Source organism: Megalops cyprinoides, chromosome 15 (assembly GCF_013368585.1).
Source record: "Megalops cyprinoides isolate fMegCyp1 chromosome 15, fMegCyp1.pri, whole genome shotgun sequence".
Taxonomy (NCBI): Eukaryota; Metazoa; Chordata; class Actinopteri; order Elopiformes; family Megalopidae; genus Megalops; species Megalops cyprinoides.
The window spans coordinates 21,968,692-21,996,305 of NC_050597.1; the positions used below are offsets into that span (position 1 = coordinate 21,968,692).

The 27,614-nt window shown below is 47.0% G+C and overlaps 1 protein-coding gene across 1 annotated transcript; it reads left to right on the forward strand.

Annotated features, from left to right (window-relative positions):
* The first annotated feature begins 232 nt into the window (after positions 1-232).
* Positions 233-27,344, forward strand: LOC118790018 (F-box only protein 11-like). The gene is made up of 22 exons (XM_036546810.1): positions 233-523; positions 17,211-17,338; positions 18,275-18,356; positions 18,638-18,782; positions 19,019-19,148; positions 19,520-19,603; positions 19,831-19,963; positions 20,077-20,183; positions 20,348-20,459; positions 20,543-20,649; positions 20,993-21,130; positions 21,550-21,767; positions 22,857-23,037; positions 23,235-23,357; positions 23,511-23,596; positions 24,062-24,138; positions 24,281-24,424; positions 24,805-24,915; positions 25,171-25,278; positions 25,890-25,998; positions 26,101-26,199; positions 26,563-27,344. The coding sequence occupies exons 1-22, from the start codon at positions 436-438 to the stop codon at positions 26,690-26,692; spliced, it is 2,640 nt and encodes an 879-aa protein (XP_036402703.1). The 5' UTR covers positions 233-435; the 3' UTR covers positions 26,693-27,344.
* Positions 27,345-27,614: the final 270 nt, after the last annotated feature.

A 27,614-nucleotide genomic window follows, 5' to 3' on the forward strand; every position in this document is an offset into this window, starting at 1 on the left:
CTTTGTGTGTGTGTGTGTGTGTACGTTTTGTATGTGTGTGTTGCATTTAATGTTTCCACTCTCCGGCTTCTACATCAGAATCTTGCTATTCGTTTTGAGACGAGCGCTCCTATTGGCGGCCTCAAATGAAAAGCATGAGCCGCGGTACACGATTGGCGGAAGGGTCTTCCCGTGTGACTTTTTTTTTCTGTGTGTGTCCCAGTGAGTAAATGGCTCCTCCTGCTAGAGAGAAACGGAGCAAAGAGAGAGAGGAGTACGGGGGGGAACAGTAAGAAAACAGAAACAACACCTAAAAATATCATTCACAGTCGCCATAGGTAGGGTGTTCACCTCTGAGTACTAATGGGAATTTAATTAAGGTTTGTATGTTAAAAAACTACATCTAAATTGGAGGGAAAGGGTTCGAATTTTCCTTTTAGAAAATAAACTCCCCAAATGAACTCCGTCAGAGCCACCAACAGAAGACCCAGGCGAGTGTCGAGGCCGCGCCCGGTGCAGCCGGAAAGGAACAACCAGGAAAGAGGTAGCTACGAATTGTCATTCCTAAATATTCCCGATGCAAGATTGTGTTTTTAACGAGTCCGTGGCGTTGCGACCCGCTGACTTCTTCGCTTACTTTTTCGCCCTTGTTTGCGGCGTGCGGACCGAAGGGCCCTGCAGCCAGGTTTTAATGTGCTGGCTAGGAAACGTCGAGGCTTCTCCTTAAGTAGCCAGTAACCCAGGCCGCGCTTTGTTTGGCTTGACTTGCCCCTAATCCCTGCTGATCTGTGGACGGTTTGGGGGTCGTTGTCGGGACATTAGCTGCGGACCTCTATGATCACGCATGATCATTCGTCAAATAAACACATTTCCGTCGTAAAAGCAGTGACTGGCGAGTGCTTGTTACCTGCCGTTTACATCCAAGGGAAAAGCCAGTAGCTGTACCCTGCTGGCTAGTGTTTGCGCTAACATTAGCTAGCTTTATTTTTTGCTTCCCCCACGGGGCTGCCATTTTCGGGGAGTAGTAGTAAATGTTGGCTAGATGGTTAGCTGGCTAATTAACATGGCAGTCTTTAGCTAGCAATAATTTGTCTTTTGGAGGCTTGCCAACTAACCGGAGTAGCTAACGTTAACTAGCTAATTCACTTCGAAGTGTACAATTTCGCTAGCTGGCGAGCTTACGTAGTGAGTGGGTTTGCTACGCAGTTGAGCTTTTTTGCTTTAGCCATGGGGGACCTATTTAGCTAGCAATCGAAACTTGTATACAGCTCGCTAGCTACGCAGTGACCAATGGATGCGTCGGATTATAGCTAACCAGACTACATAGCCAGAGTGTTCGTACTTGTTCAGTATGTGTTGTTTTTATGCGCGTAGGGAAAGTATGACAAGATCTTCGTGTGATCGTAAATCACCAGGCCTTCGTCTACGAGGCGATCGGCATCTGCGATGATCAATCTGGCTCCATTGTCTTAGAGCACCTAGCATGTAAAATACGATCAAATATCGCTAGCTAACAAGCACTTCAAAGGTAAACATAATGTCTGTTTAAAAGTAGCGTATTACGGTAGGGCTTATGAGAGCTAGCTCATGTTACCTAATTAGATGGCTAGCTAGTCTAACTCATATGGCTAGTAGCGAGGTGTTATTGGTGGAGCTAGCTAACTAGCTAGCTGTTTTTTTATTACCAGGGAAACTAGTCATTCTTAATTTACCCCTTTTCAGTCTTTGTAAAGGTAGATTGACAGGTATAACGTTAGGTAGATCTACCTAGACAGGCAGTCGGCAGCAGGGCCATTCAGATTTTGAGTGTAGGTAGCGTTAACTACACGCTAAAATAGCCTTAGCTTTAACTTGGATAAGCAAGCTAACTAGCTGGCATAAACGTCTTGTCAGCAGGATAATTGGCCAGTGTTATGCACATGCTACGTTAGGCATGTACCTTGTTAGCTAGTTGGTAATAGCTAACCATTAGCTTTGGTTTTCGCTAACGCTACCCAGCGTACATGGGTAATTGTTACTAGCTTGCTACATAGCTACATAGATATAAGGTTTGAAAGCCTTTTAATGTTAAATAACATGGGTGTGTGGAACTAGCTACTCCTTAGTTACGATATGCTAAAATATTGGTCATAGTGTAAAACATAAAACGGGTTGCAGGTTCCTTGGCGTTAACATCGTTCCCTAACGTTAGCCAAACTTTGTGTTTTAGGTAATTTTGTCTTCGCAGTACTTTGTTGTTTTTGGTCGAACACACCGTTGTCACTAACGTTAATTTTTGTTTTTAAGTAAACTGGTCATGTATCTAGCTAGCTAAAAACACATTTTTTCACAATCAAATTAACTGGCTGAAACACAATATTTCAGCCAAAGCTAGCTAACAGAGATAATAGTCGATTCTTTGAAATATTCTAGAACATGCAGATGTCCTAAATTAAATTACATCCGTGTAACTTTGCCCGTAAAACTGAGTTTAAAAAGACTGGCAAAATGTCCAAAGTGTTTTCTCTCCCCCAAGTCCGTTTAAGTCAATATTTCCATCTATCAGGTTTGTTTATCTGGCTTGCACTGTCAAAGGTATCATGTTAAGAAGGTGAAAGGGCAGAAATGCTCAGCTGAACGTCTGCAGAGCGTCCCCCGCACAGGTTACTTGCAGGTAGTACCATGATAGTTCTCAAACCATCCTTTGTGTAATGAGATACTCGGGGGAAATAAATGTATTTAGATTACATGACGTCTTAAGGCCTGCAAAAAACAATCCCTAGAAGGCCAGTTTGGCTTGTCAGTGTTGTGTAATGGCAACTTCTGGTTGAATCCTTGGATTCTATGTGTAAGTAATACTGTGCCCTTTATAGGAGGTGCAGCAGGGTGCTCAGGTCACCTGTATTTCCTGGAGTGTCACAGACCAGTGTTCAGGGCTGTGGTTGCTGTATGACACGATTGCTTTGTGGCGAGCTGGTTGGTGGAAGGTCCAGGCAGCCCCGTTCTATGTGAGATGAGATGGTGGTGGAGCACTTTGGGTATATCCGGATGAAGTGCATTCACACTTCACATCTGTGTCTGAAGTGTAAGGTGCATAGTGTTATGGAAGCATGTCCAGTAGGAAGCACTTGCTTTGTCAAAGTTTTTGCTCTGAGTGACATTGAACTATGCAAGCAGTATTTAGGTCAATCCATTGGTCCTTACGGGAGATGTGTTTCGGGGAGCAGGGTGGGACCGGTCAGGACTGGAGTGGTTGTTAGAGCTACAGCCTATTATTTACCAAATGGTCATTGGTTCAAATTCAGTGTAAGTTTAAGAAATTAATTAAAAAGACAAAAGCCATCAGCAGTATTGAAATGGCCACCCTTGAGAAATATATGAACTAAGGCAAGTGGATGCCAAAACATAATGGTGTTATCGGTGACCATTGAACTGACTACATACCCAGAGCACGTGTCCTGTATGTTGGTACTGTGTGCCGCCACAGGGAGTTACTGTGTATGTATTTAAATTCGCATCTGAAAATTGTAACTGCATGCAATAGCTAGTTCTCTACGCTCCATTGGGTGGCAGGAATGGAAAAGTTGGTGATTTCTTCTAGAGAAAGCCATGCCACAACAGTCTTGGTAGAGAAAAGATGAAAGGTTTGGAAACGGCACTTGCTGTGATCTGTTTGTCGATAGCTGGCAGCTAGCATGGATTCTTTCAGAGTGTGTGGCTGATTTTTTTGAGGAGAACCTTGTGGAAGTGTCCACACCCCTGCCCTCTAGTGGATGTGGTGGAGTGCCCTTCTTTGTACAGAGTGTGTTGGTAGTATGTCCAAGTGTTAGCGATCTTTGTTTTATTTTATGTAACGTAACCCTTAGTGTACCCGGTAGAGGCAATTCTGTTTTGTAAAGACAGTCTGCTGGAGAAAGTTATTTAGTCAGTTAAGCTGAATTAAATGCTTATATTCACTTGACAGAATGAAAAAAAGAAAATATTGTCTTGGTGTTGGAGTAATGTTTGCAATTTTTAGGCATACAAAGGGCATAGGCTGGATTTCAACAGCTAAGTAGAGCTATTGGCAAAGTGGCAATTTTAGCAACCTTATAAAGAGAGACCAGATGTTTCATGGTATTTTTCGACTGTTTGCTGCGGATTAAATTAAATTTGAAAGCTTCAGTGCACTGGAAGAGTGTTGTTGTTGTCATATCTCCAGTATATGGCCTATAATCATGTGGGATGTTATAGCTCTGGGGAAATCCATATTTGACTGGTGTGAATGAGTGTATTTGGTAGTTTATATTGGTGAAAATAGGCTGATCACATTTGGGAAGCCCACGCTAGGATCCACCTGCAGCTAGGAAGACCTGACGTGGACACGATAAGCTCCATATTCTGTGGTGAGTTTAGCGTTCTCCTCAGGATGGATGTATGACCCCTTCATGCCCAGCTGAACCGTTTTGGATTGGATTCAGCTGAGGTATACCATAGATCACGCATGAGTTTAATCGGCGCTACTTTTTTTTTTTTTTGCAAAGGTGTGTGATTTATGGAATTCATAGCTGGAGCTCAAGATGTGGATTATACTAGTACTTTTCAAGAACTTCATCTTCTGTCAGTACCTTCATGGAATGTTGTACCTTTTGAGTATATCTCAGCTATTCAGTGTTTGTTTGTAGAGATCTTACATGGAACTGAACAGTTCAACCCCCTCCATATCCCTTCATTTGTTTGAATGTATGCCAGAAAACATAACTCAAAGGAATGCCTGATAAACATTTTAATGGCAGAGTAACATTTCGTTTATACATTTAGAAGCTCCAGAGTTGCCCACCACCGTGGTAAATTAGTCTCTGTGTGGACAGTTTTGGTGTATCAGCGAGGACAGTGCCAGGCACACGGAGGAAGACACGATCGCAGGTCCTGAGCCTTGAGGCTGTTTTCTGAGCATACCCTGTCGCAGACTCGCAGCCGGTTGTGCAGCCAGTCAATACTGACCGATTGCCCAAGGCATTGATTGTAAATTAGCTTTATTGGGTCAGGGTTTGCCGAAACCAATCTGCGGCTAACTGATGTGTCCATGCTTAGTTTGTTTCATAGGTTTTACCCACATCAGAGAAGACAAATCTGTAATGCTGTGTAAGGATTCAATTGTGTGTTTGTTATCTGGAAACTGTATGTAAATATCCATAAAGGAAAAGGTAAACCTATTAACGCAAACAGGTTGCTTAATTAGAATAATGATTAATGACTTGAAGGCGAGTGTGGATCTTAATGGTAAAGGTCGTGGTTTATCTTGTGAAGCGGGGGAAAGCTGCCCTTTCCGCTTGAGCTGCAGAGCTTCTCTCCTTTGTCAGTGAAACACACATGACACACTGACACGTTTGCTCTTATTTGCATAGTGTATTCTTCTGTTGCCATGCAGACCACTACTCTGGTACCAGATGTACACACATGGCGTAAAGGGCAAGGTGTTGTGCATGTCTGTATGGCTGTCTCTATAATCAGTGCAGCCATGATGGCGGAAGACTCCAAGCTCTGCAGAGACGGTGCTGTGTAGTACAGACACCTCTTGAGATCACCTTCAGTGTTTTTGCAGGCCCTTTGTGTAACATTAACACGGCTTTGTATTTAATCTTACACTGAGTGTCAAAGAGCCAGGCCCAGTTACATAGCCTGTGTTGCTTGGTGTTCAGTGTTAAATGGATGCTCGCCTGTATAGTTAGACTTGGGTTTTGGATTCCTTTTAATTAATTCAGATGCCACCCCTTGCGTTTGCAGATGTCGCACTTCACCCCCCCACATCATTGTTTGCCCCCTCTGGCTGTTTGTATGGGTGTTGCTGAAATGGACAGGCATTCTTTGTAGTGTAATTGACTGATCCGGGAAATGCCTGGTTTAGCAGGGTAATGAACGAGCGATGTATTATCCATCTTTTGATCATGGGAGATATTGGGTGAGAGACTCCTGACCAGACTAAACAAACCCCCCCGCTACCTCCCAGTGGCTGGAACAGGCCCAGTTGTTGATTGGTTCATGGTTGTGTATGTCTCACTTGCAATTTTCAGACATAGATGTGCTTGGTGTCCTCTGGTTTACAGAGCAAATGAAGCCTTCACCCATTTTGTTTCCTGGCATTTACTTGAATGAAACAATCTTGTAGCAGCAAGCAGACTGAGGCAGAAGCTGTCAGGAAATGTTGTCACACAGTTAATGAATGTGCACCACGTATGTTGAGGTCCAAATATAATCATGATTATAGCTAAAAGGTTAATGTATTCTAATTTGGAAAGTGCGGAATTGTGATGAATAGAATACATTCTTTCTTGGTAGATGATATTTTGTAGTTGGAGGCTTGATGTAATTGATTGATTGGTGTGCAGTTGCAGGTCAATTCATCAGCTGTCCTGATGAAGATGGCTCTGAGTGATTGAAGGACTAATGGCTAATAGTTCATAAATGTCCGAATTCCTGTCCGGTCTGATATCGTAGGAGAGATATGAAAATTGGCAGAGGTTGTGCAGTGAAGGGTGCCAGTTTGCATATAACTGAGCCCAGGACTGCAGGTGCGCCAGGGCTGTGGAGTACAAATACCACAATAAATTTACGACCGCTGTAGTAAACCCCGTAAAACACCACCGGTGTCATAAGGAAGAGACAGAACAACCATCCAAAATGAGCCAAGGTGGTTGGTAACATGGGTCCAACCCAGCACCTCCCCCTAGACCCTTTCCATAGGCCCACAGCTGTGAAAGGATTGGATAGATGGCAGTAAAATGGTAATAGGGCCTCCTAGCCGTCTGCTAAGATAGCTGGCATTTCTCCCTTATTGCTTACACCTATCCAGTCTTTTCAGATCTGTTAATCATAAACATGAAGAGGTAAGGGGAAGGGGAAGAAGGTGGGTCTGGCTGGACCAGATAGATAGCTTGTAATTAGTTAAAAGTAAAACATGAAAGCAAATAACTTTGTCTTAGACAATGGAAACAACATCTTAAGACTGCATTAGTGCCACACAGATGTATCAGAATATTTCTGATTAATGTGTTCTGCACACTGACACACTGCAATCAAAGGTAAATAGAACATGGTATTATCAAGCTATTAAAAAGTTTGTAAACAATATTAAACAAACTACCCTATAACCAAGTGTTTTTGTATGGTTGTGCAGGTATGTGTATATACCTAGCCAGCATGCTGAGTTGTATTATAATTGAATATGGAACCTGAAATTTCAAGTGATGACTTCATCTTTTGAGGTTCCATTTACAGACAGATGCTTATTGTTTACTGAATTTTGGAAGCTTGGACTAAAAAAAGACAGTCTTTTTTTTGGATGGACAAGAAAATGCCTTGCAGCTTGTAATTATTCTAAAGAACACTAATTGGGTTATCAAATTTTAGCTGCGTAAATGTTCTGTTTGTCATGCTGTAATATGTGACTAAATTGTCATTTATTCATATAGTTATATTGAAATAATGGGGTTGCCATTCATTCAGCCCATTGTGAACAGCAAGAGATGGCCCTTATTTAGAGGAAATGCATTACTACATGCTTGTGTTTAGTGAGAAATTAAGAATATTCAAATCCATTAAAATATTACTGTTAAATAAGTAGGCTGATCATTTTTAAGACACAAAATTTGGGAAGGGTGTTAGGTTGTATATGCAGCTTACATGATTCCAGGATACAGTTCTGCAGTGATGGTAAATATTAACCCCGGCCATCATTTAAAAGGACAAAATTTTCATCTGAGCATCAGTTGTTTCTGTTCACTAAAATATTGTTGTAATGTTCAAATAACATTACTAAAAATGCTGGAACGCAGACACACACTCCATCACATGCACTGTTCCTGGTTCGGTGTCCCCCGTCCGATGCAATCATGTGATGTCAGTTCATGACCGCCCGATAGCACTGTGAACCCCTTTGCACCAGCCACATCAGACGAGCCTGGGATCGGCCAAAGCCGGCCGTTAAACCCCGCTGCCGGCTCAACGCGATCGCAGTCCGTCCGCGACTTGGGGGGGATGGGGGCGGCTTTCTCCTGCGACCGCCTCTGACCGCGTCAGACCGAGAGGTGGGCGTCGGCCTGCGTGCGCCCTTCCTCCAGCGGGGGCAGTGAGGCTGGATCATCCAGAGCTCTTGGCAGAGAAACCAGGTCAAGACCACTTTACCCAGTGGTCTCCTGCAACCACCTAAGGAAAAAACGGTTTGCTAGCATCTGCAGCTCTGAGGGAGAGAGGGAGAGTGAGAAAGGGAGAGAGGGAGAGAGATGCCTCCCCTGAAATCTAAAGCACAGGGGAGGCGGGGGTGAGTGATTACGCAACGCGTCTTTACTGAAGTGACAGGAGACGAGGGTCGGGCCGGCGACGTGGGAGTTTTTTCAGCTTCTCACCGCAGATCTCCGGAGTTTGACCCCACAGTGGGCGATTGTTCAGACGGCTCGCTTGTTGTGAAGCAAGTGGAGCTAGACACAGCCTGAAAAACAGGCTGTTCTACACCAATTTTTTTTGTGCTTGTTAATTAAACACAAAAAAGATGAAGAGGAATAGAGAGTAAGAGTAGTGGCAGTGGGGGCCTTTGCGTGAACGTCGGCCCTCGTGCTGTGAAGTTGCTCTGGCGAAGGTCACCAATTGCCACCACACTCAGACTCTCTGAGAGGTTGACATGTTGCTGGAGGGCAAGAGGAACTACAATTGCAGCATGACATAAATGTGCTTGAATCCTCGTTCTCTCTCTCTCTCTCTCTCTCTCTTTTGGCTATTCCTCTCTCTCCTTGCCGTATATGTCTCCCCATCTCTTGCAAGTGTCAAGTGTCCTCTCTGTCTGTCTGTTGTTTTTGCCTTTATTACACTCTCTCTTTGTCCACTGCTCCTGCCTCCCCGTGCTTTTGATGGCTTTTGGACCAGTATATCATTGTAACAGTGGGATTAGGGTCTGTATACTCCACTTGCAGGCTTGCCGACACAGGGTCATCTTTAAAAATGTGAAGAAAAACATTTAAGGGTCATCATTTCTGATTTAGCATAATTATTAATGTGTTGTCGAAATGATTGTGTTTCTCAGTATGAATAAGACATTCTCCAGCTATGAGTACTCATCCATCTTGAAGTGGGGTGTTGCTGCTTAGCAGTAGTAATACCACTCAACTGTGCAAAGTGAAGCCCGGCCAAACGCTGGCATCCATGTCACATTTGCCCTCAGCGAGTGACGTGGATTTGGCACGGTCACTCCGTATCGCCGCGATACTTTCCTGCACAGGGACAGGCAGCTGGCGGAGTGGCTGTCGGGCGTCTCGGAGCATCGTCCCTGTGACTCGGCTCCTTTTGTGAGAGCTGACCGCTGAGCCGCAAGGTTGATTGAGAAAGTGGCATTAGCGCCGAGCAGCCTGGAACGAGCTTCCGCTGTGAATGGAAGTGCCACTCTCGCAGGCTAATAAGGTCGTTTGTTTCCCTGGGACTCCATTAGCTCCGGGTTCGAAGTCGGCTTTGATTAAATTAACCGAGCAGCAGCACGAGTAAAGGTCCTTATTTATTTATTTTTGCAGGCAGCGCAGCCATTGGCTCCGCGGATAGTCCCCTGCGAAAAGCTGCCTCAATCCCACGATTCCCATTTTGGAGTATTGATAGCTGCGTAGGTCGTACATCATCAGCTCGTGGGACGCCGCCTCAGTGCCACAATACAGGGTGTCGTGGCTGGAGGTGTGCAGAGTGTTGTTGGAGCAGCTCCGTTTGCGGCCAAGAGGGCAGCCGTGGCTGGTTTCCTGTTTGATAAAATCAATCGTTCCTGTCCCTTCCTGGCCCCTCCCCTTTCCTTGCTGTTGTATGTGGTAACAGCGTACCAGTGTTTAACACCATTGGTCTACTCATTGGTTAGCCACCTACTGTAGAAGAACAATGGAGGCCAGGCTGTCTGTTTGACTGGCTTAATTAAACACCGCCTCATCCCCCTGTCTTCCTCCTTTATATCCTCATCTTTCCCCTCCCGTCTTTTTTGCTTTTATATAAATGCTTGTGCTCTGATGACTTTTCAGTGCACAAGAGTGCAAAAGTCCCCTTTCCAGAGTAACAGTTAGGACCTAATGGATATTTTTCCACAAAGCACAGTTCGTATCCGGGAGGGCAAGTCCTCGCACCCGTCAGAACTCGAAATGCAGTGACCCTGCGAAACGCGGCGCGTGCGCACGGGGTTCTGACCGCCCGCCGGGCGGACGGCTCTGTGTTTACTCCCGTCTCCTCGGAGACGGGGGCCGTAAGGGACAATGGCAGCGGACAGATGCGGCATTAATTAGAAATGGTCTCTGCTGTGGGTGTCCATTACAGCAGAGGAGGTGGCACGCTCACACTCTTGCTTGGGAGTGTGTGGCTCCCAAGCTGGACGAGGAAAGGTGTGCACACAGGTCTGGATGCAGTTAGCGTTTGCACACATTTGCGTGTGTAGTCAGGATGCACGAGTTAACTTGTGGTAGGGCTTGAGTGGTGTTACACTCACACTCACTGTTCAGGGAATGTTGTTAGCCTGGTCTGACACTTGCTCATTTAACTTGAATGGATACAGTTATGGCGCTACAAGTCGCTCTGGTTTAGAGCTTTTGCCAAATGCATGTAATGTAGTGTAGTGTAGTGTAATGTGTGCATATGTGAAGGACGTGATGCCGCTGTCTTTTTCTCTGATGCAGCTTTAAGGTTGGCTTTTGGTGTCTGTTAGTTGTATGTGTGTTTATCTGATACAGAAGCGGCTGTTATCTGTACGTTTGTGTGTATGTGTGTGTGTGTGTGTGTGTGTGTGTGTGTGTGTGTGTGTGTGTGTGTGTGTGTGTGTGTGCGCGCGCGTGGACGGTGTGATGTCCGTTGCTTCTCTGGGCTTTTGTTTGTGTGCATCCGCGCCCGGATGCTGTTGTGTTGCAGCAGTTGGCCAGGCGCACACAGTGTTTGTAGTGGTTACAGGCCCAGTAGCCTGGGAGAGCCCCCTGCTACCAGAGCAACAGGCAGCATTACTGAAGCTCCTCGCTGGGGCTGCCTTGGTCTCAGTTGCTGGAGTCTGCAAACACAGCCAGAATGAGCTCCCTCATACCCAAAGGTAAACTGAAGTTATTGCGAAAGTATCGCCTTTGGCATGGCAGTGGGCGATGTAGAATTCATATTGGTATTCTGTGATACGCATATTTTATTTATGTGTCCATTAAGACCAAGTAAAACGTAACGCTTTTATTGAATGAGCATGTTTTCAGTTCTGTTGTATAATGTCAGCAACCCTTTATTTCATGACATGCCAGTTGGTTAAAATGGAGCGTGCAACAGAAGAGTGGGTGTTGGACAGTGGACGCATTAATTTCTTTGATTTATCAAGCGATTTTGTAATTTTTCAATGTTATAGCCTTGTAATGTAAATGAACAAAATAATTCTGCCCTCATCCTACCCTCCATTCCTTAACTTATGAATGCTTCTTAATTAAAAAAGATTTCCACTTTGTAATGGATCTGCGGTTGTGAAATTGGAGAAATTTTGCGTTTGTGGATGTTCAGACTGGAGGGCTCTACTGCTCTGCAATTGGTCAGTAGAATCAATTACAGAGCAGTAGAGCCCTCCAATCAGAGTCTGTAGGATCTCCTCCTCTATTGGTGGACATTGTGGCCATGGATATGTAAAGCCTTGTCTGTTTGGACATTTGAGCAAAGTGCACTGTGCTGTTAGCTGGTAAAATAGCAGTGGTTCTCCACAGCAGAGCCTAAGGCAGAGCTCAGTCTTGTCTCTTGTCTCTTGTCCATGTTGTTGGCGGCTCTCTGGTTCCTTCCGCCCAGAAGCACCAGACACTTGTCGATTTCGATTTGAAATGACAGAGGAAAGCTGGGAGGGGCTAACCGCGGCCCGTTTATTGCTGATTGGAAACATTACAGGCCTTATGCGCCCTCACAACTGGTGCTTTATGGGTAAGGGTTAAGGTTTTACGGGTCTGGAGCTCTTATTGTCCGTGAATGGGTTGTTATTGTCACACATGAATGCCCGCTGCGCCAGGTCTCACCGTGTTGCTGATTAACCAGGTGCTCACGCAGAACTCGATTCCAGTAATTACATCTCAGACAGAGTCAAGGCTGACCATTTAAAAATCTATCAAATAGCATCACCAAGTCTCCCTAGTCCATGCACAGTGGTTAGGGGGAACGTGTGGGTGTAACTGCATGTGGTGGGTGTAACTGCATGTGTATGTGTATGCACGCGCGTGTGTGTGTGTGTGTGTGTGTGTGTGTGTGTTGACCCCATGATTTTGGCCTCAGTCGCAGCAGACAGAGCTTGCAAAGGGGAACTGAGGGTGAGACTGCAGCCGCAGCAGGAGTGCTGTGCTGGGCGCAGCTCTGTTCTCAGATCCTGCTGATAAAAACCCCAGCAGTTACACACTTCTTGGTGTGGTCAGGGGAGGCCCAGGGGAGCTGCGGCTGTTGCTCGTTCCAGCAGAGCTGTCCGCGTGATCTGTCCTCCCTTTGTAACCAACCCAAGCTTCACGGCGGAGTGAAAAGAGGGCGGCGACGATACGAGGCCCACAAGTAAAAATAAGAGATTGAGTAGAACACACATTTATTTTTAATGATCGGTCTTTAACCTCACCGTTGTTGTTCAGCATGGTTACCTGCTTGGAGTTGGATAAATTTGAGATCCGTTCATTCGCAGTTGATAATATCAAGGGGGAAGACGCGACTGAAAGCGTATAAATTTTGGTTGTGTGGATCAAGAAACGTCCGTCCGGCGAGAAGCCCTGGGGACCCGTTAATGTTATCATGGCTCCAAAGCGGGCATTGTGAGGTGAGGTTTTCCACGCCACTGCTACCAGTCTGCACTGAGATGAACCTGCTGGGCTTTCCGTGGGTCTGGCCAGTTGTGCTCAGAGCTGGGGAAATGGGAAGGAACAGGAGCTCCTGGAGACCATGCTCCTGTCCGTAAGCAGAGCACATCGAACTTCCTGCTTTACAGCAAAATAAACACCCCACCAGTCATGTTTGATCCTCAGTGTAACATGATAGCAGCCATCAGGAGAAGAAAGGGAGAAGCTTCACTTTTTGTTTACCCTAACAGTTCTGGAGAATTAATTTGCTTTTTCATAGTAGGTACACTGAGGTCTGTTTACTCACTGTCTTTGTTATCTCGGTCTGTGCTCTTAGACTCAGTGTTGGTCATTTGCTCAGAATCGATCTGCTGAACTCATGCCATCTCTCCTCACGGGCCCATGGTTCTTTCCAAAATATTTGAAATTTCACAGACTAATGGTTGACCGGGAAATTAGAAGTGAGTGGTTTGATTAGGTAGTTGGGTAATCCGCTGGGAAATGTAGTCAGATGCCCAGCACATCATCACAGATCAAGTGAATTACTTTGTGAGGCAAAAAGTAGCCCAGCAGATCTGTCAGATCTTCATCTCCAGCAAGGGCACTATGAAAGGAATACCCACGTTTGAAATCAAAAGATGGCACAGGGTCATCATTGCAAGGCTCTGTCATTCAGTCGGAACATCTGGTCCATTTTCCATCCTCTATTCTGCGTAAGCTCCTCTGCGCAGTCTGATTGGACAGATGGCCCACAAGACCTGCAATCCCGGGTGCTTCCTGAGATCGTATTTAAACGTCAGACAAAAGTGCTCATACACAATGTAATCCTGGTATGGTATGCCCACCCGTATGCAAATATGGCCCAGAGGTCAAATGGTTAACCTCAGCTAGTTAATTCAGTAGGCTGGAATGAATTTTTCTTTTGGCAGGGTTGCAGGCTATATATGTCCCTGTTAATTAATGCAATAGTCCAATGTTCTGTTATCACGGCTCATTCCGAGAATTCAACAACATGTGCAAATCCCTTGTCCACCACACTGTCTCTCAGTGAATAAAATATTAAGATTACATTATGAAAGCAGTGAATTTGTGAGTTTATTATTTTCTGTCTTTGCAGCTGCTTCTTCTGTTTTGCTGAAGTTAATTACTTTATCAATGGTCTGTATGTAGCCAACACCCCCTCTGTGTGAGTTTCTGACTTATTTAACAGTGTGACAGTTTTACCTTCTTGGATGAGCACCTGTTTCTGTTTGATGATAATGAAACAGATTATAATCAAACAGAAATCCAGGGCGGGGAACAACACAAATGCCCATTTCCCCACAGAGAACAACGTGAAATGTGAATATTTCAAAAAACACTGTCAAACATTTTGTCTGACACTATACAAAAACAAAAAAAAAAAAAGTTGACATTAATAAATGTCAGTGAATCATCAGTTAATCGTGGCTTCCCGCTGATATGGGTTAACCCTGCTGTGGATTGTGGATGAGGGTGTTAAGGATGGCGGTGTCCGGTCTCCTGGGTGCTTCCTCGATGCCGGCCCGTTGCGAGGAGCAGCTGTGCCAGAGGTGCTGCAGCTGCAGACAGGCTGTTCAGCTGCTGCTCCTCCTCCGCTGTGGTGTGAGCTGCTCTCACCTCTGTGGCTGTGCGGAAAGAGGGAGGACACAGCGGTAAAAGACGTCAAAGGGAGAATTACTCTGTACACAAGCGCGAGAAATGAGAGAGAGAGAGAGAGAGATAGAGAGAGAGAGGTAGGACGGCTTCACACAGCCCTCTCCAGCGAGTCTGACGTCAAGCACGATGACAGATCTGACTGGAAAGCATGCTGGGAGGCTGCAGCACAGCCGCCTCCACCCCTATGCTCTGACCAGCTCTGCTGAGAATCTCTCGTGTGGGCTTGACCCTTGACGCGACCGCCAAAAAATTAAACCCGCTCAAGCAGCCCAAATATTGTTCGTAACAACGTGTACTTATAACAAAGCTTGTAGTCACTGAACTGTAACACATGAATGATGTCACTCCCCCTCCCACTTAAAGGAGCCTGAGCGAGGGAGGGGTAGGTGCGAAAGGCTGAAAGCTGGAGGTGAGCGTGTCTTGGTTCGGCCGGGGAAGGCGGGTGTTAGAGGGTAGTTCTGGGTGTTGTGATTTGTGTGTGCGTGTTTTTTTTTTTTTTTTCCTCCCCTTTCCCTTTCCCCCTCCCTTTCCCCGCCAGAGCTGTGCCGGAGGCCAGCGTGTTAAAACACCCTGTCAGTCCTTTCGGTCATTTCTCGTGGGTGTGGCTGGTTGCGTCTTTCGGTTCACCGCGTCGGCCTGCAGCGTGGATTCCTGTGTAGTCTCTGCAGGCAGCCAGCGGACGCATGGGTGCGAACCACGCCAAGAAGCGTGAAGGATTGGGTCAGCCTCGCGGCTATATCGGGCCTGGCGGGGGGAGATTGCCATCGATACATGAACGCCGGTGTTTGCTTTGGAGAGCGAGAGGCTCAGGACCTCTGTCAGGGTAGCAGTACATTTCCTCCGCCGCCCAGCGTCTCGTTTGTGAGAGATCACCCCCTTTTGACATCCATTATTAAATGAGAAACCTGTGTGATCTGTGCTTACTCGGAGCTGTGTGATGTTTAACCGCCGGGCCCCATAAGCCTTGCTGTGTACCAAGGCTTTAGTTATTGTTCAGTCAGGGTGAGATGAGGTGCTTGTCTGCTTTGCAAATGAATGGAATACAAATTTGAAAGCAGAGGAAAATGCACAGGTGAAGTGAAGTGCGTGCCAGAACATGGTGCACCGAAGAGGCTTTGCAGAGAGACTGCAGGCTTTCTGTTACTGCTGGTAGGCTGTTAGGAGGTTATATTATTGTCTGTGTGGTCACCTGTAGAATGAAAACTGGGTCATTGGCTATTGGTTGTGGTCAGGGGGACGGATAAATATATATCCTGGCTGCGTCACACTGGCTGAAGCTCACATTTGTGTGGCCTAAACAGACCCCACACTACATGGATGGACACATTGGGACCTTGTGACACCGAGGTTATCAGTGGTCTAGGTGATCCGTAGTGCTGTGCATGTAGGGTTCAGGTAGGGATTGGAAGGTTTTGCCTTTGCGACCTCTGTCAAGACCTCTCATATAGCTGCTTTTATGAGTGGGGTCATAGGACCAGCAACTGTAATCAGGAACGTAATCATACATAACATAAGCTCCCATGTTTTCACATTTGTCTGGCTCCTAACATGACTCTGTCCGGCTCAAGTAGAAGGGGCATATAGAAGCTGGCTGTAATGAGGCTATCACAGTAACGCAGTCAGGCTGGTGTGTGCATGTGTTTGTGTATGAGGGTGTGCTTGTTGTATACCTGTGCAGTGTTTGAGAGCAAGGTGTGAGGGAGTGTGTTCAGCAAGCAAAGTAAACTGCGTGTGGCCAGTTGTTTTTCCGACATTCCTAGAGAGGCTCCTCTTTGAGAGCAAGAATGTGTTGTTACCTGTCAGAATCAGCCTGGGTTCTGCCCAGAGGGTTAGGTTTCACCTCGGAATTCCTGAGTCTGCCTTACTGTACACAGCTTCAGTCCTCCATCCATTTTAAACCAGCCTAAGTAACTTTCAAAAATGGCTCCATAAAACTTCCAGCAGGAAGCAGTTGATCTGCATGTGCTTAGACCTCATGTAGCTCTGTTCCTTACAGAGATTTTAGTAGTCTTTATCGGATTTCTATGAGTGTATAAACTGGTATCATAGCAGCCTTTCTGTGTCCTTTCAGAGCCGTTAGACCCAATGCATTTTGGGTGACTGTGACCTTAAACCAGACATGAGATGCTCCGGTCCTCCAAGGCTGTTGAGTCTTCCTGTTATGATTCAGCCCTTTAACTGTTTTATTGAGGTCATAATTTGAAAAGGAAGTCAGGTCACCCGGTATTCCAGGTGTAAATTGGTCCACAATTAAAAGGTAGACAGAACCCTCAGGACTTGACTGGATCCCATCCTTGTCTTTAAACCTCTCTTTCTTAAAAAAATGTAGCAATCACAGGTTTTAATAACGCTCTGTCTGAGAGTGTCCCGGTTAACAGAGGTAGCCGTTAATGGGTCTCGTATGTAAGCGTGTGCGAGCTGACGGCAGAGCCGCGGTTGCCAGGTGTGTGAACTCGCCGCTCCCGCACAAAGGCGCCGCTGTCAGAGCCTCCAGGCAGCCGGGCGGAATGCGAGGAGCCGGCAGGTGTAAATCAAAAGGCCCGAGCGGTTTGCTCTCGCGCTCCGAGAAATCCCTGCTGCCTTCCACGAACGTTTAAAGGGTAAAGGCCCGTGTCAAGGCCACGGAATGGCCTCACATGTTTTCGTGTTCCAGTCAATGGCAGTCTACTCAATTATTCCAGTCTACTCAATCTCTTTATTTTTACTTGTGGCATGGAGCGCTCTTTCACTGACCGCCTCCGGCATTTCTCTCTTTCTGTCTTTCTCCAGATGAGGACGTTCCTGCAGATATGGTCGCAGAAGAATCTGGTCCAGGAGCCCAGAACAGTCCGTACCAACTCCGCAGGAAGTCCCTGTTGCCCAAGAGAACCGCGTGTCCAGCAAAGACCAGCATGGAGGTACGCCTGGAGCCAGCAGGGTCTTGGGGGGGGGCGTTGCTGTGTGTGTGTGTGTGTGTGTGTGTGTGTGTGTGTGTGTGTGTGTGTGTGTGTGTGTGTGTGTGTGTGTGCGCGCGCGCATGCGCACGCGCAAGAGACAGTGAAAGTGCATGTTACATGTACACACATTACATGTGTGCATGCGTGTTTTGCTGATGGACTGTATAGATGTGTCTGCTCTACAAATCAACTGTTTACATCAGAAGCGTGTTATGCAGTATACTCTCCCTCAGAACCCAAAACCCAAGATTGATCTTTTTTTAATCTAGCACACTGCATAAGTTATGTCTCTCTCCATTCATTAAATATAGGGTTCAATTATTAAAGGCAGATTTAGTTTATTAAAATGTGCTGAAATATTCATATCAAGGGATTTGAAGAGACCGCCTTAAATTTTGCCCTAGGGAGTCACCAAAAAAAATGCCTTGTGTTCCTCAGGTGTCCTTTTAAACCCAGATGTGGGCATTAGCAGTGATGTCATCCCACAGGTGTGGAGTTGCCGCTTGAGCGCTTCTGTGTAAAGGCTGTCCCGGGCTTGGCATGTGCAGTTTCACATGCATGACTCATTTCTAATACATGCGTGTTCCCCCCCCATGGGAGTGAGCTGGAAGCCAGCCAGCACACAACGTTTTCTCAACATTGCTCTGTTGTTGTGGCAGCTCTGTCGTTTCTGCAACTTTGCAAAAACGCCTTCTGAGGATATGTGATTGCTGGAAAGGGACCCAGGCAATTTTCAAAATGGCAATTTTGAAACTTGCAAATCTGCAAGATTACGATCGAGTTAGAGGCACAGTGACATTTTTGTGTTACAGGGGAGTGGATTATTTCTAACACAATTTTGTAATGTTTATCGCGGTACCTTGAGAACAGTCATTTAATTTTAATTTTCCTTTGCAGGGTGCTTCCACCTCAAACACAGAAAACTTCGGCCACCGCGCCAAACGTGCAAGAGTATCGGGAAAGTCACCAGACCTACCAGGTGAGTGGAGACACTGCGGGCACACCTCTAATAGGGAAGTGTGAGGTCTGAGTAGGACATTGACCGGCCTGAAGGGAGGTTAAACATGAACTACAGACAAACTCCTGATAAGTGTTAGCCACACGTTAGCCACAAAGGACTACATGGCAAACACAGTAAGGACAAATGCAAAAGTGAAATGATGACACCGTTATAGTAATGATCATGAAAGTGGTGGAAATGATGATGATGTTGAGGAGGAAGAACATGCCCTAAGAGTTTGCTTTTGATCCCTCGACCAGCCGCCCCTGCCGAACAGTACCTCCAGGAGAAGCTTCCAGATGAAGTGGTCCTGAAGATCTTCTCCTACCTGCTGGAGCAGGACCTGTGTCGGGCTGCCTGCGTATGCAAGCGCTTCAGCGAGCTCGCCAACGACCCCATCCTCTGGTGAGAGGCCACGCTGCTTATTTTACACACTATAGCTAATCCGCCCAGATTAAGTGTGCCAACTCTGCTGTATTCCACTTATTCCTAATCCCTCCAGATTAGGTCACTGAGATTAAGAGTCCTTTAAAGGGACTCTGGGAGTGGGAACCCCACCCCCCTTTCAGCCCCCGCTCCTTCTTAGAGAGTTACGCGTGACCTGGCGGTGACCTGAGCTGTGTGCTGTCTGGGCTTTGCAGGAAGAGGCTGTATATGGAGGTGTTTGAATACACACGTCCCATGATGCACCCTGAGCCCGGCAAATTCTACCAGATCAACCCCGAGGAGTACGAGCAGCCAAACCCCTGGAAGGAGAGCTTTCAACAACTGGTAAGTGCGTCTTCCCTAACCCAAACCATTACCCGAGCAGAATGTAACCAGAATTTAAATGAGGCCCAGATCTTTCAGCAGCTGGTACATATATCTCTCCTGGCCCCATAACTCAACCACAACCTAGAGACGTTCTTGCAAGCTTTCAGTTCCCGGTGTGTGCATGTCTTTTCTGACTCCACAGCTCAATCCAGCAAATACATAAAGCATATCCAGTCCCAACAAACTAACCTTCAGCCACTCGTATATCACAGCTGCTTTAAGGACCAGATTTTGCCTGAGTTCACTGGTCAGAGCACTGGATGTACTGTAATGTTCATTGTGGTTTGTTGCTGTAAAAGTACATTGATTGTTTATTGTTCTGTTTGCAGTACAAAGGAGCACATGTAAAACCAGGCTTTGCAGAACATTTCTACAGTAATCCAGCCAGATACAAAGGGAGAGAAAACATGCTGGTAAGAGACCCTTTTCCTCTTCATTTCACTCCTTAAAGTCTTAAAGACTCTGGTCACCTTCCTGTCTGTGTAGAACGTGGCAGCATGGTGGTGGTTTTGCAGTTTGCTCGTATGAAATGATGTCCGCTGTACATGCCAAAAGGCTTCATTAGAATCGGAGCGCTTTTTTGAAAGCTGCACGGGTTTCTCTGGTCCCCCTCACGCCCTTGTGTCCGCTCATCCCGCAGTACTACGACACCATCGAGGATGCCCTTGGCGGGGTACAGGAGGCCCACTTCGACGGCCTGATATTCATCCACTCGTCCATCTACACGGATGAGTGGATCTACATCGAGTCTCCCATCACCATGATCGGCGCAGGTGCGTGCTCCGGGAAGCCTTCTAGCTGCCTTTTTCCCCTACGCTACGCTACCATTGCAGCCCCGGTTTATCTTCCCTCTTTTTTAACGTTGCCGCATGTGGTACTTTCGCAGCGCCCGGGAAAGTAGCGGACAAAGTGATCATCGAGAACACCAGAGACTCCACGTTTGTGTTCATGGAAGGGTCAGAGGACGCCTATGTGGGCTACATGACCATAAGGGTAGGTTTCCTTACCCATTCCTGCTCAGACCCTGAGCTGAGCTTCTGTCATGCTTAAAAGTTCAGACTTCTTTCGGTTTTACCATCCCACACAATGCTGATGTTGCCCGTTATATCCTTCTTCCTTTATTCATTATTCCTGTTATGTGTATCCATCTGCTGCAGTTCAACCCAGACGATAAGTCGGCCCAGCACCACAACGCCCACCACTGCCTGGAGATCACCGTTAACTGCAGTCCCATCATCGACCACTGCGTCATCCGCAGCACCTGCACAGGTAAACGTGGCATTCATTCATTGTGGGTGGAGGATTCTGGGTATTGTAGTGTTTAAACATTCCCATGTTCTCTTCTGTTGCAGTGGGTTCCGCCGTCTGTGTGAGTGGCCAGGGGGCATGCCCTACTATCAAGCACTGCAACATCAGTGACTGTGAGAATGTGGGGTTGTACATCACTGATCACGCACAGGTAAGACCCCCCCACAGCGTCTAGCACCAAGTGCAGATGATTAACCCAAGACCGAGGTCCTTGTGCTACAATACAGGTTAATGTCTATGTGTTAATATTAGTGTCACTAAACACATCATTACTTGCTTTAAGGTATCTAATACCATAATTCAGTTATCATGTCTTATAGCAACCATATAAGCCATTTAGCACATGCCAGAGTTGTAAAACCTTGTAATGAACAGTAGGGGGTTGTGGTGAACTATGATCTATGAAGCAGTCCTCCTTCAGAGATTTTCCCAGTTGCGTGCAGTCAATTTTAATGCCTTTTCAATGCTCCTGATGACCGTTCCCTTTTATGCAGGGCATCTACGAAGACAACGAGATCTCCAACAACGCGCTGGCCGGGATCTGGGTGAAAAACCACGGCAACCCGATCATCAGGCGGAACCACATCCACCACGGCAGAGACGTGGGCGTGTTCACCTTCGACCACGGCATGGTAACCCAAAGAGCCCCTCGTCCTTCCAGCCATTTGGCCTTGTGTGTGGGCGGGGAGGGGGCAGACAGGGGGCCTGTTGTTAACAGGACAGGTGGAAATGGAGTGGAAATCTCCCCCCGCAGCTCTGTGGGTGTCGATGGCAGCAGCTTCTTAATCCTGCCGCGGCAGTAAGTCGGCTGCTGCTTCTTAAACATGCATCTGTCATCCTGTCACTGACTCACTGGATCCGCGAGGCTCTCCCCTAGTCTCTCTCCTTTGGGCTGTTAATCATACTTTTATTATTATATAACATGTAAATTTGTGCACATCCGTTTTGCTGTTGAGCTTTCTCCAGCACTTAATGTTGGGTGGAAGGGAGCAGTGGCTTGGGCTTCAGCAGTGGAGGGTTGCTTTACGTAGCTCTCTGTCTCCCCCTGCAGGGCTACTTCGAGAGCTGCAACATCCACAGGAACCGGATAGCGGGCTTCGAGGTGAAAGCGTACGCCAACCCCACGGTGGTGCGCTGCGAGATCCACCACGGCCAGACGGGGGGAATCTACGTGCACGAGAAGGGACGGGGCCAATTTATCGAGAACAAGATCTATGCAAACAACTTTGCCGGCGTGTGGATCACCTCCAACAGCGACCCCACTATCAGGTCAGCGTCGAGTCCCTGATGGTCCTCTGCTTGGCTGGGGCTGGGATTGGGATCGGGCAGAACAGGGCCAGCACAGTTCTCCTTCCTGGTTTGGAGGGGCTGACCTAAAAAGTCTGAACTTGTTAACGTATTTGGGGCAGCGGTGTGGTGTAGTAGAAAGGAGCAGGGCTTGTAACCAAAGGTTGCAGTTCTATTCCCAGGGGCAAGAATGCTGTTGTATGCTTAAGCAAAGTGCTTCAGCCAGACTGCCTTGGCAAATATCCAGCTCTATCAATGGATAGAATGTAAAACCTGTAAGCTATGCAAGTCTTTATGGATAAAAGTATGTGGTGGTACCACACCTCAACCAGAGTAAAATAACGCAGGACAAAAAAAAAACTGTATCCTGCCAAAGAAATGTGATGTAAAATGGCTGCAATAAGCAATGTGTATCCTTGATGAAAAGAAAATCACACATGCCATACATGCCTCACAAAGCTTAGTGTCTTTAGTGGTACTGTATTTATGGGGCTGCCCAATGTCAATGGTTGTTCAGGAGGTGCCGATGTCCATGACATAAGACAATTCAAGGCACTCATAAATGCAAATTCTGTCCCAAAATGGGGAAAAAAAGCATAGAAAAGTAACTCAGACTATCAGTTACAAAAAACAAATAAATTCTCTGTTCCAGTTGCCATTATATAGGCAGTAGTGCAGATAGTGCACCATTAACAATATAGCACATATCTCACACAAGATTATGTAAGCAATTGCGCAGACAGCATGTCTTTAACAATATAGTGTGTGTGTGTGTGTGTATAATTTTTTTGTTTTATTCCAAAACACAATTACATAAGCAATAGCACAGACAGTGGCACACTAACAATATAAGGCATAAATAAGCCAAAAGCTGGCAGATGCCACGCAGATATCATCTGCCAAGCAAAGGTAATATGATGTTATGTAACTGAGCTGAATGCTGTAACGTCGGGGTGCTGATGGCTATAAAGTGTCATGTTTGCCTTAACTTGATGGAATAGCTGTGTGGGATGCATGTTTGTGCATAAACAGGGATGTCATAATTTAATTTGACATATTTGCTAATTGTAGGAGCAATGCCATCTACAACGGTAACCAAGGCGGTGTTTACATATTTGGCGACGGGCGAGGCCTTATAGAAGGAAACGACATCTACGGCAACGCCCTGGCGGGGATCCAGATCCGGACAAACAGCTGCCCCATCGTCCGGCACAACAAGATCCACGACGGGCAGCACGGGGGCATCTACGTGGTGAGTGGACCAATGACACACGTGTGTACACACACACACGCATGTTAGTTCCTGCAACAGGCAGCAATGACCAGGAGGAGAAAGGACTTCTGGGAAACCCTGGCCTGGCTTTGATTGCTCTGTAGCGAGAGGTTATTTTGTGTGGCGCAGCAGTCTGATCAGTCTGGGTCTCATCAGTGTTTTTCCTTGTGTCCCAGCACGAAAAGGGGCAGGGCGTGATCGAGGAGAACGAGGTGTACAGCAACACCCTGGCGGGCGTGTGGGTGACGACGGGGAGCACGCCCGTGCTGCGGAGAAACCGGATACACAGCGGGAAACAGGTATGGAGGGGAGGGGTCCCAGCACCCTCTGTTCACTGCAGCCTCTCTGAAGAAACCCAAAACAAGCATCCATTCCTCTGTTACGAGAGGTGTGCTCTGCTCTTGATGTGCAGAGGAATTGATCAGTTTGTTGTTTTTTTTTTTTGCATCCAGGTGGGGGTGTATTTCTATGACAACGGGCATGGAGTGCTGGAGGATAACGACATCTACAACCACATGTACTCCGGGGTTCAGATCAGGTGAGTGACAGGATGAGTAGCGGGTAAGGATCTGAGTCTGCAAGTGGGGGCCCTGTAGTTTAACCTGAATTATGTTGGTGAATGTCCATCTGCATGAACGGGCAACATGTAAAGCTGTGTGAGCCACCCAGGGCAAAGCTGTCTGTTAACCTAACAAATCAGCCCACATGCGAGATTCACCCCCATTGCACCATGTCCGTCCAAGTTAAAATGCCATCTGGAAGGAGCTTTGCAGGGAGTGGTAGGCTGTGGGGATGGAGTGTCAGCCTACTCCAGCTGTGTGTGCTTTAATACAACAGATGTGGAGCACAGCGCACCTGTAACCACCGCTGTGTTGACAAAATCTGTCCCTGCTGTGCTCTTGGCCTGTGTTGGAGATCAGTGCGTTTCTCTGCATTGTTGTGTAAACCAAGGATGTGCATCAGCGCCTCTCGCAGATGGCTAATGCCCCCCCTCTCCACACAGAACTGGCAGCAACCCCAAAATCAGGCGGAACAAGATCTGGGGAGGTCAGAACGGCGGAATCTTAGTTTACAATTCCGGTAAGAAACTACGGTTCTGAAATTGACCCATTTCATTTGCCATCTCGTACAGAAGAGCTGATCCTTGTCGGAAAGTTTCTTGTTCATTGACTGAGGCTGCTGTCTCAGCTGATCTGGGGAACCGCTCTCTCCTCCTCCGCAGGGTTGGGGTTCATCGAGGACAACGAGATCTTCGACAACGCCATGGCGGGGGTGTGGATCAAAACGGACAGCAACCCCACGCTCCGAAGGAATAAGATCCACGACGGGCGGGACGGCGGGATCTGCATATTCAACGGAGGCAGAGGTACGGGTGACGCGCCGTTCAGCGAGCCGCGGCTGTGTGTACACTGTGCTGCCAGCCTGTCCCTGTCCGGGCAGCTGCTTAATGCACCACACTGATAAGGATGTTTAACAAGTGCAGTGCTTTTGTTAATGCCTCTCACGCACATGGAAACTGGCTTTTAGTTGTGTGTAAGCTGTCAATTTCCTGTAAATAGTCTTGCCCCCGTCAAAAACAAGTCTCACTTCTATCTCAGTGTGGATGAGTGCATATGGGGTCACTAACGTCCATTCAGACTGCACCTTTTTTTCTCTGTACACATAGGTTGTACTTGTTGACCAGTGCGCCCTCTCCTGGTGCAGAGATGTAATTACCTTTTTGTCTGTCTGTATGTCTGTCTGCAGGACTGCTTGAGGAGAATGACATCTTCAGGAACGCCCAGGCGGGGGTACTGATCAGCACCAACAGCCATCCTATCCTGCGCAAGAACAGGATATTTGACGGCTTTGCCGCAGGTGGGCAGCACGCCGAGTACTCCTTATCTGAATACAGCTGCACAGAGCGTGCTGCTGTTAACGCAATCCCCATTTTCCTTTTTTCCATTTCTTCTTTATAGATCATTAACAGCAAGTTCTCTATGCCAGTGAACCTCACAAACAGTCCCCTAGTTCCGAATCGAGAGTACAGCTACACTGATGAAGAAATGTCCCCGTAATATTTCGTTATAAAGGGGTGTTGTGCTGATGAGAGTGTTGGTTCTTCCCCGTCAGGTATTGAGATTACGAATCACGCCACGGCGACACTAGAAGGCAATCAGATTTTCAACAACCGCTTCGGAGGACTGTTCCTGGCGTCTGGAGTTAACGTTACAATGAAAGGTAAAGACAGCGGGAAGGAGGGACCACATCTCCGCATGTGTTCCAGTAACGGTATGCTTGTGCCAGGTGGTGGAATTAGAAATGAGATGGCCAGGCTGCACCACAGAGATGTGCCGTATGGTACAGCAGCCCCAGCGATCCTGACACCCTCGTCACCCGTCTAGCTGTGAGTCGGGGACAGAACTCGGCTGTCAAATGTAACCAAGAGCAGAATGACAAAAAGGTGGAATGAACACAATAAGGATTTGGCAAAGAACAATTGACCTACCTTAGAGCGTAATGTTTGGAGATGAGCGACTGCTCAGTGACAGGAGTCTGAGGCTTCACAAACCTCAAAATGGCCAGAGCTGCTATGTCCAATTAAGAACTTTGTTTGAACTGATTGTAGCATCCTTACATGGTGAGCAGTCTTTTGGTCGGTTCATAGGAATTGGTGATTGACAGCGCACGGAAGCTCCACCCAGTTATCGGGTTGAAACGTCATGCTGCAATATGACCAGATGGTGGGGGTCGTGATCAGTGTTCAGACGTACCACCTCTGCACGGCGCTCTGCGGACAGCAGCCCCCCCCCCCCCCCCCCCTCACCCGTCCCGCTTGTGCCTCCCTGCAGATAACAAAATCATGAACAATCAGGACGCCATCGAGAAAGCGGTGAGCAGAGGGCAGTGCCTGTACAAGATCTCCAGTTACACCAGCTACCCAATGCACGACTTTTACAGGTAACCACCAGCTTTCATACCTTTTACAGAGCAAGTCTTTCTGAACAAACGGAGCCTCTCGACTGACCTAACAACCCTCCCCTCCCCTCCTCTCCTCTACAGGTGTCACACCTGCAACACGACGGACCGCAACGCCATCTGCGTCAACTGCATCAAGAAGTGCCATCAAGGGCACGACGTAGAGTTTATTAGGCACGATAGGTCAGTACGCTTTGTCCTCACGTGTGTGGTGCCTGTCTGGCAGGTGCCCGCCGCTCCTCCCAGGAGCCGCGACGCCAGCGTTTTCACATCCCTCTCACTGTCGCTGCAGTGTGTGTGTGTGTGTGTTGACAGGGCTTCAGAGGGCGTGATCTCACATTTCTTTGATGTTACCCTTGCCGCAACCTTGTGAGGACATCTTGCTAACTTGGTTTCACCTGCTTTAAATAGGCTTAGATGGAGATATGTACCCTTGTATGCATTTGTCTTGGGTGCCCAGGTGAAAACTGGGGATGAGTTGAGCAGATCCGTTGGCTCAGTTCTGTAACGTAGAAGTAATCCATCTCTCCTCCTCCCCCACTCCAGGTTTTTCTGCGACTGTGGTGCTGGGACCTTGTCGAACCCGTGCACGCTCGCCGGAGAGCCGACGCACGACACGGACACTCTGTATGACTCCGCACCCCCTATAGAGTCCAACACATTGCAGCACAACTGAGCTGCCCCACCCCCCACCCACCTCCCCCTAGCCCGTTATCTTGCCCCTGAAATCAAGAGCTTCTGCCACTCTTAACCCAGAGAGACTCCATGTGTAAAATAAATCAGTGTGGAGAAGTAACAAGATTAAAAAAAAAAAGAAAGAAACTTGATAAAATAAAATAAAAAAAACTGATAACACAAGCTGCCCAAGTTCTGAATGGAGAGGTTTATATATTTAAAAGAAAAACATTATTCTGCTGTCTGTGGACGTGGCGCTTTTTTTTTTCCTTTTTTCTTCCCCCTCCTTGCGGCGTTTTGAAGATGGAATACAAAAAAAGGTGTCGGACGGCAGACAAGTGTGTTGACTCAGAATTCAGGGGATTGGAGGGAGGGTGGCAGCGTGTTTCATTTAAGGCAAAACGAGACTGCCTCAACCCCTCCCCCAAGGCCCACGGGCCCTGCTGAGGGGGGGAGAACCGAAGTGGAAAAGTCATACTGCAGTTTTATACAGACGAGTGTGGAGCCATAGTCCCCCCTCCCTTTGAGGCGTCTTCTGTACAGGAAGCAGAGCCACGCCTACCCTGGCAACCGTCGGCTGGTATATATGTATGGTAAAGAAAAAAATGTGACCTAGCACTTCGGCTTTTTTTTTTTTTTTTAAACATGTTATTGATTGAGAAATTTTGATTTTGATGCTATCTCATGTAGTTTTGTATTTTCAAGCAAAAATCTTACTGTACTTGAATGTCTTTTATTTTATGATATATATTAATTTTTTTCTGGTTAGCACACCCTAGACTTGCTGTAATTGTACTCATGTCCCAGTATCTAAGTTCTTTCTGTGAAAGAGAATAACAAAAAAATGAAAAGTTTGGAAAACAGAAACACTAAAAATTCCTCCAGCAATTTAAAATGGGAAGAGTCAGAGGAAAAAAAATTGG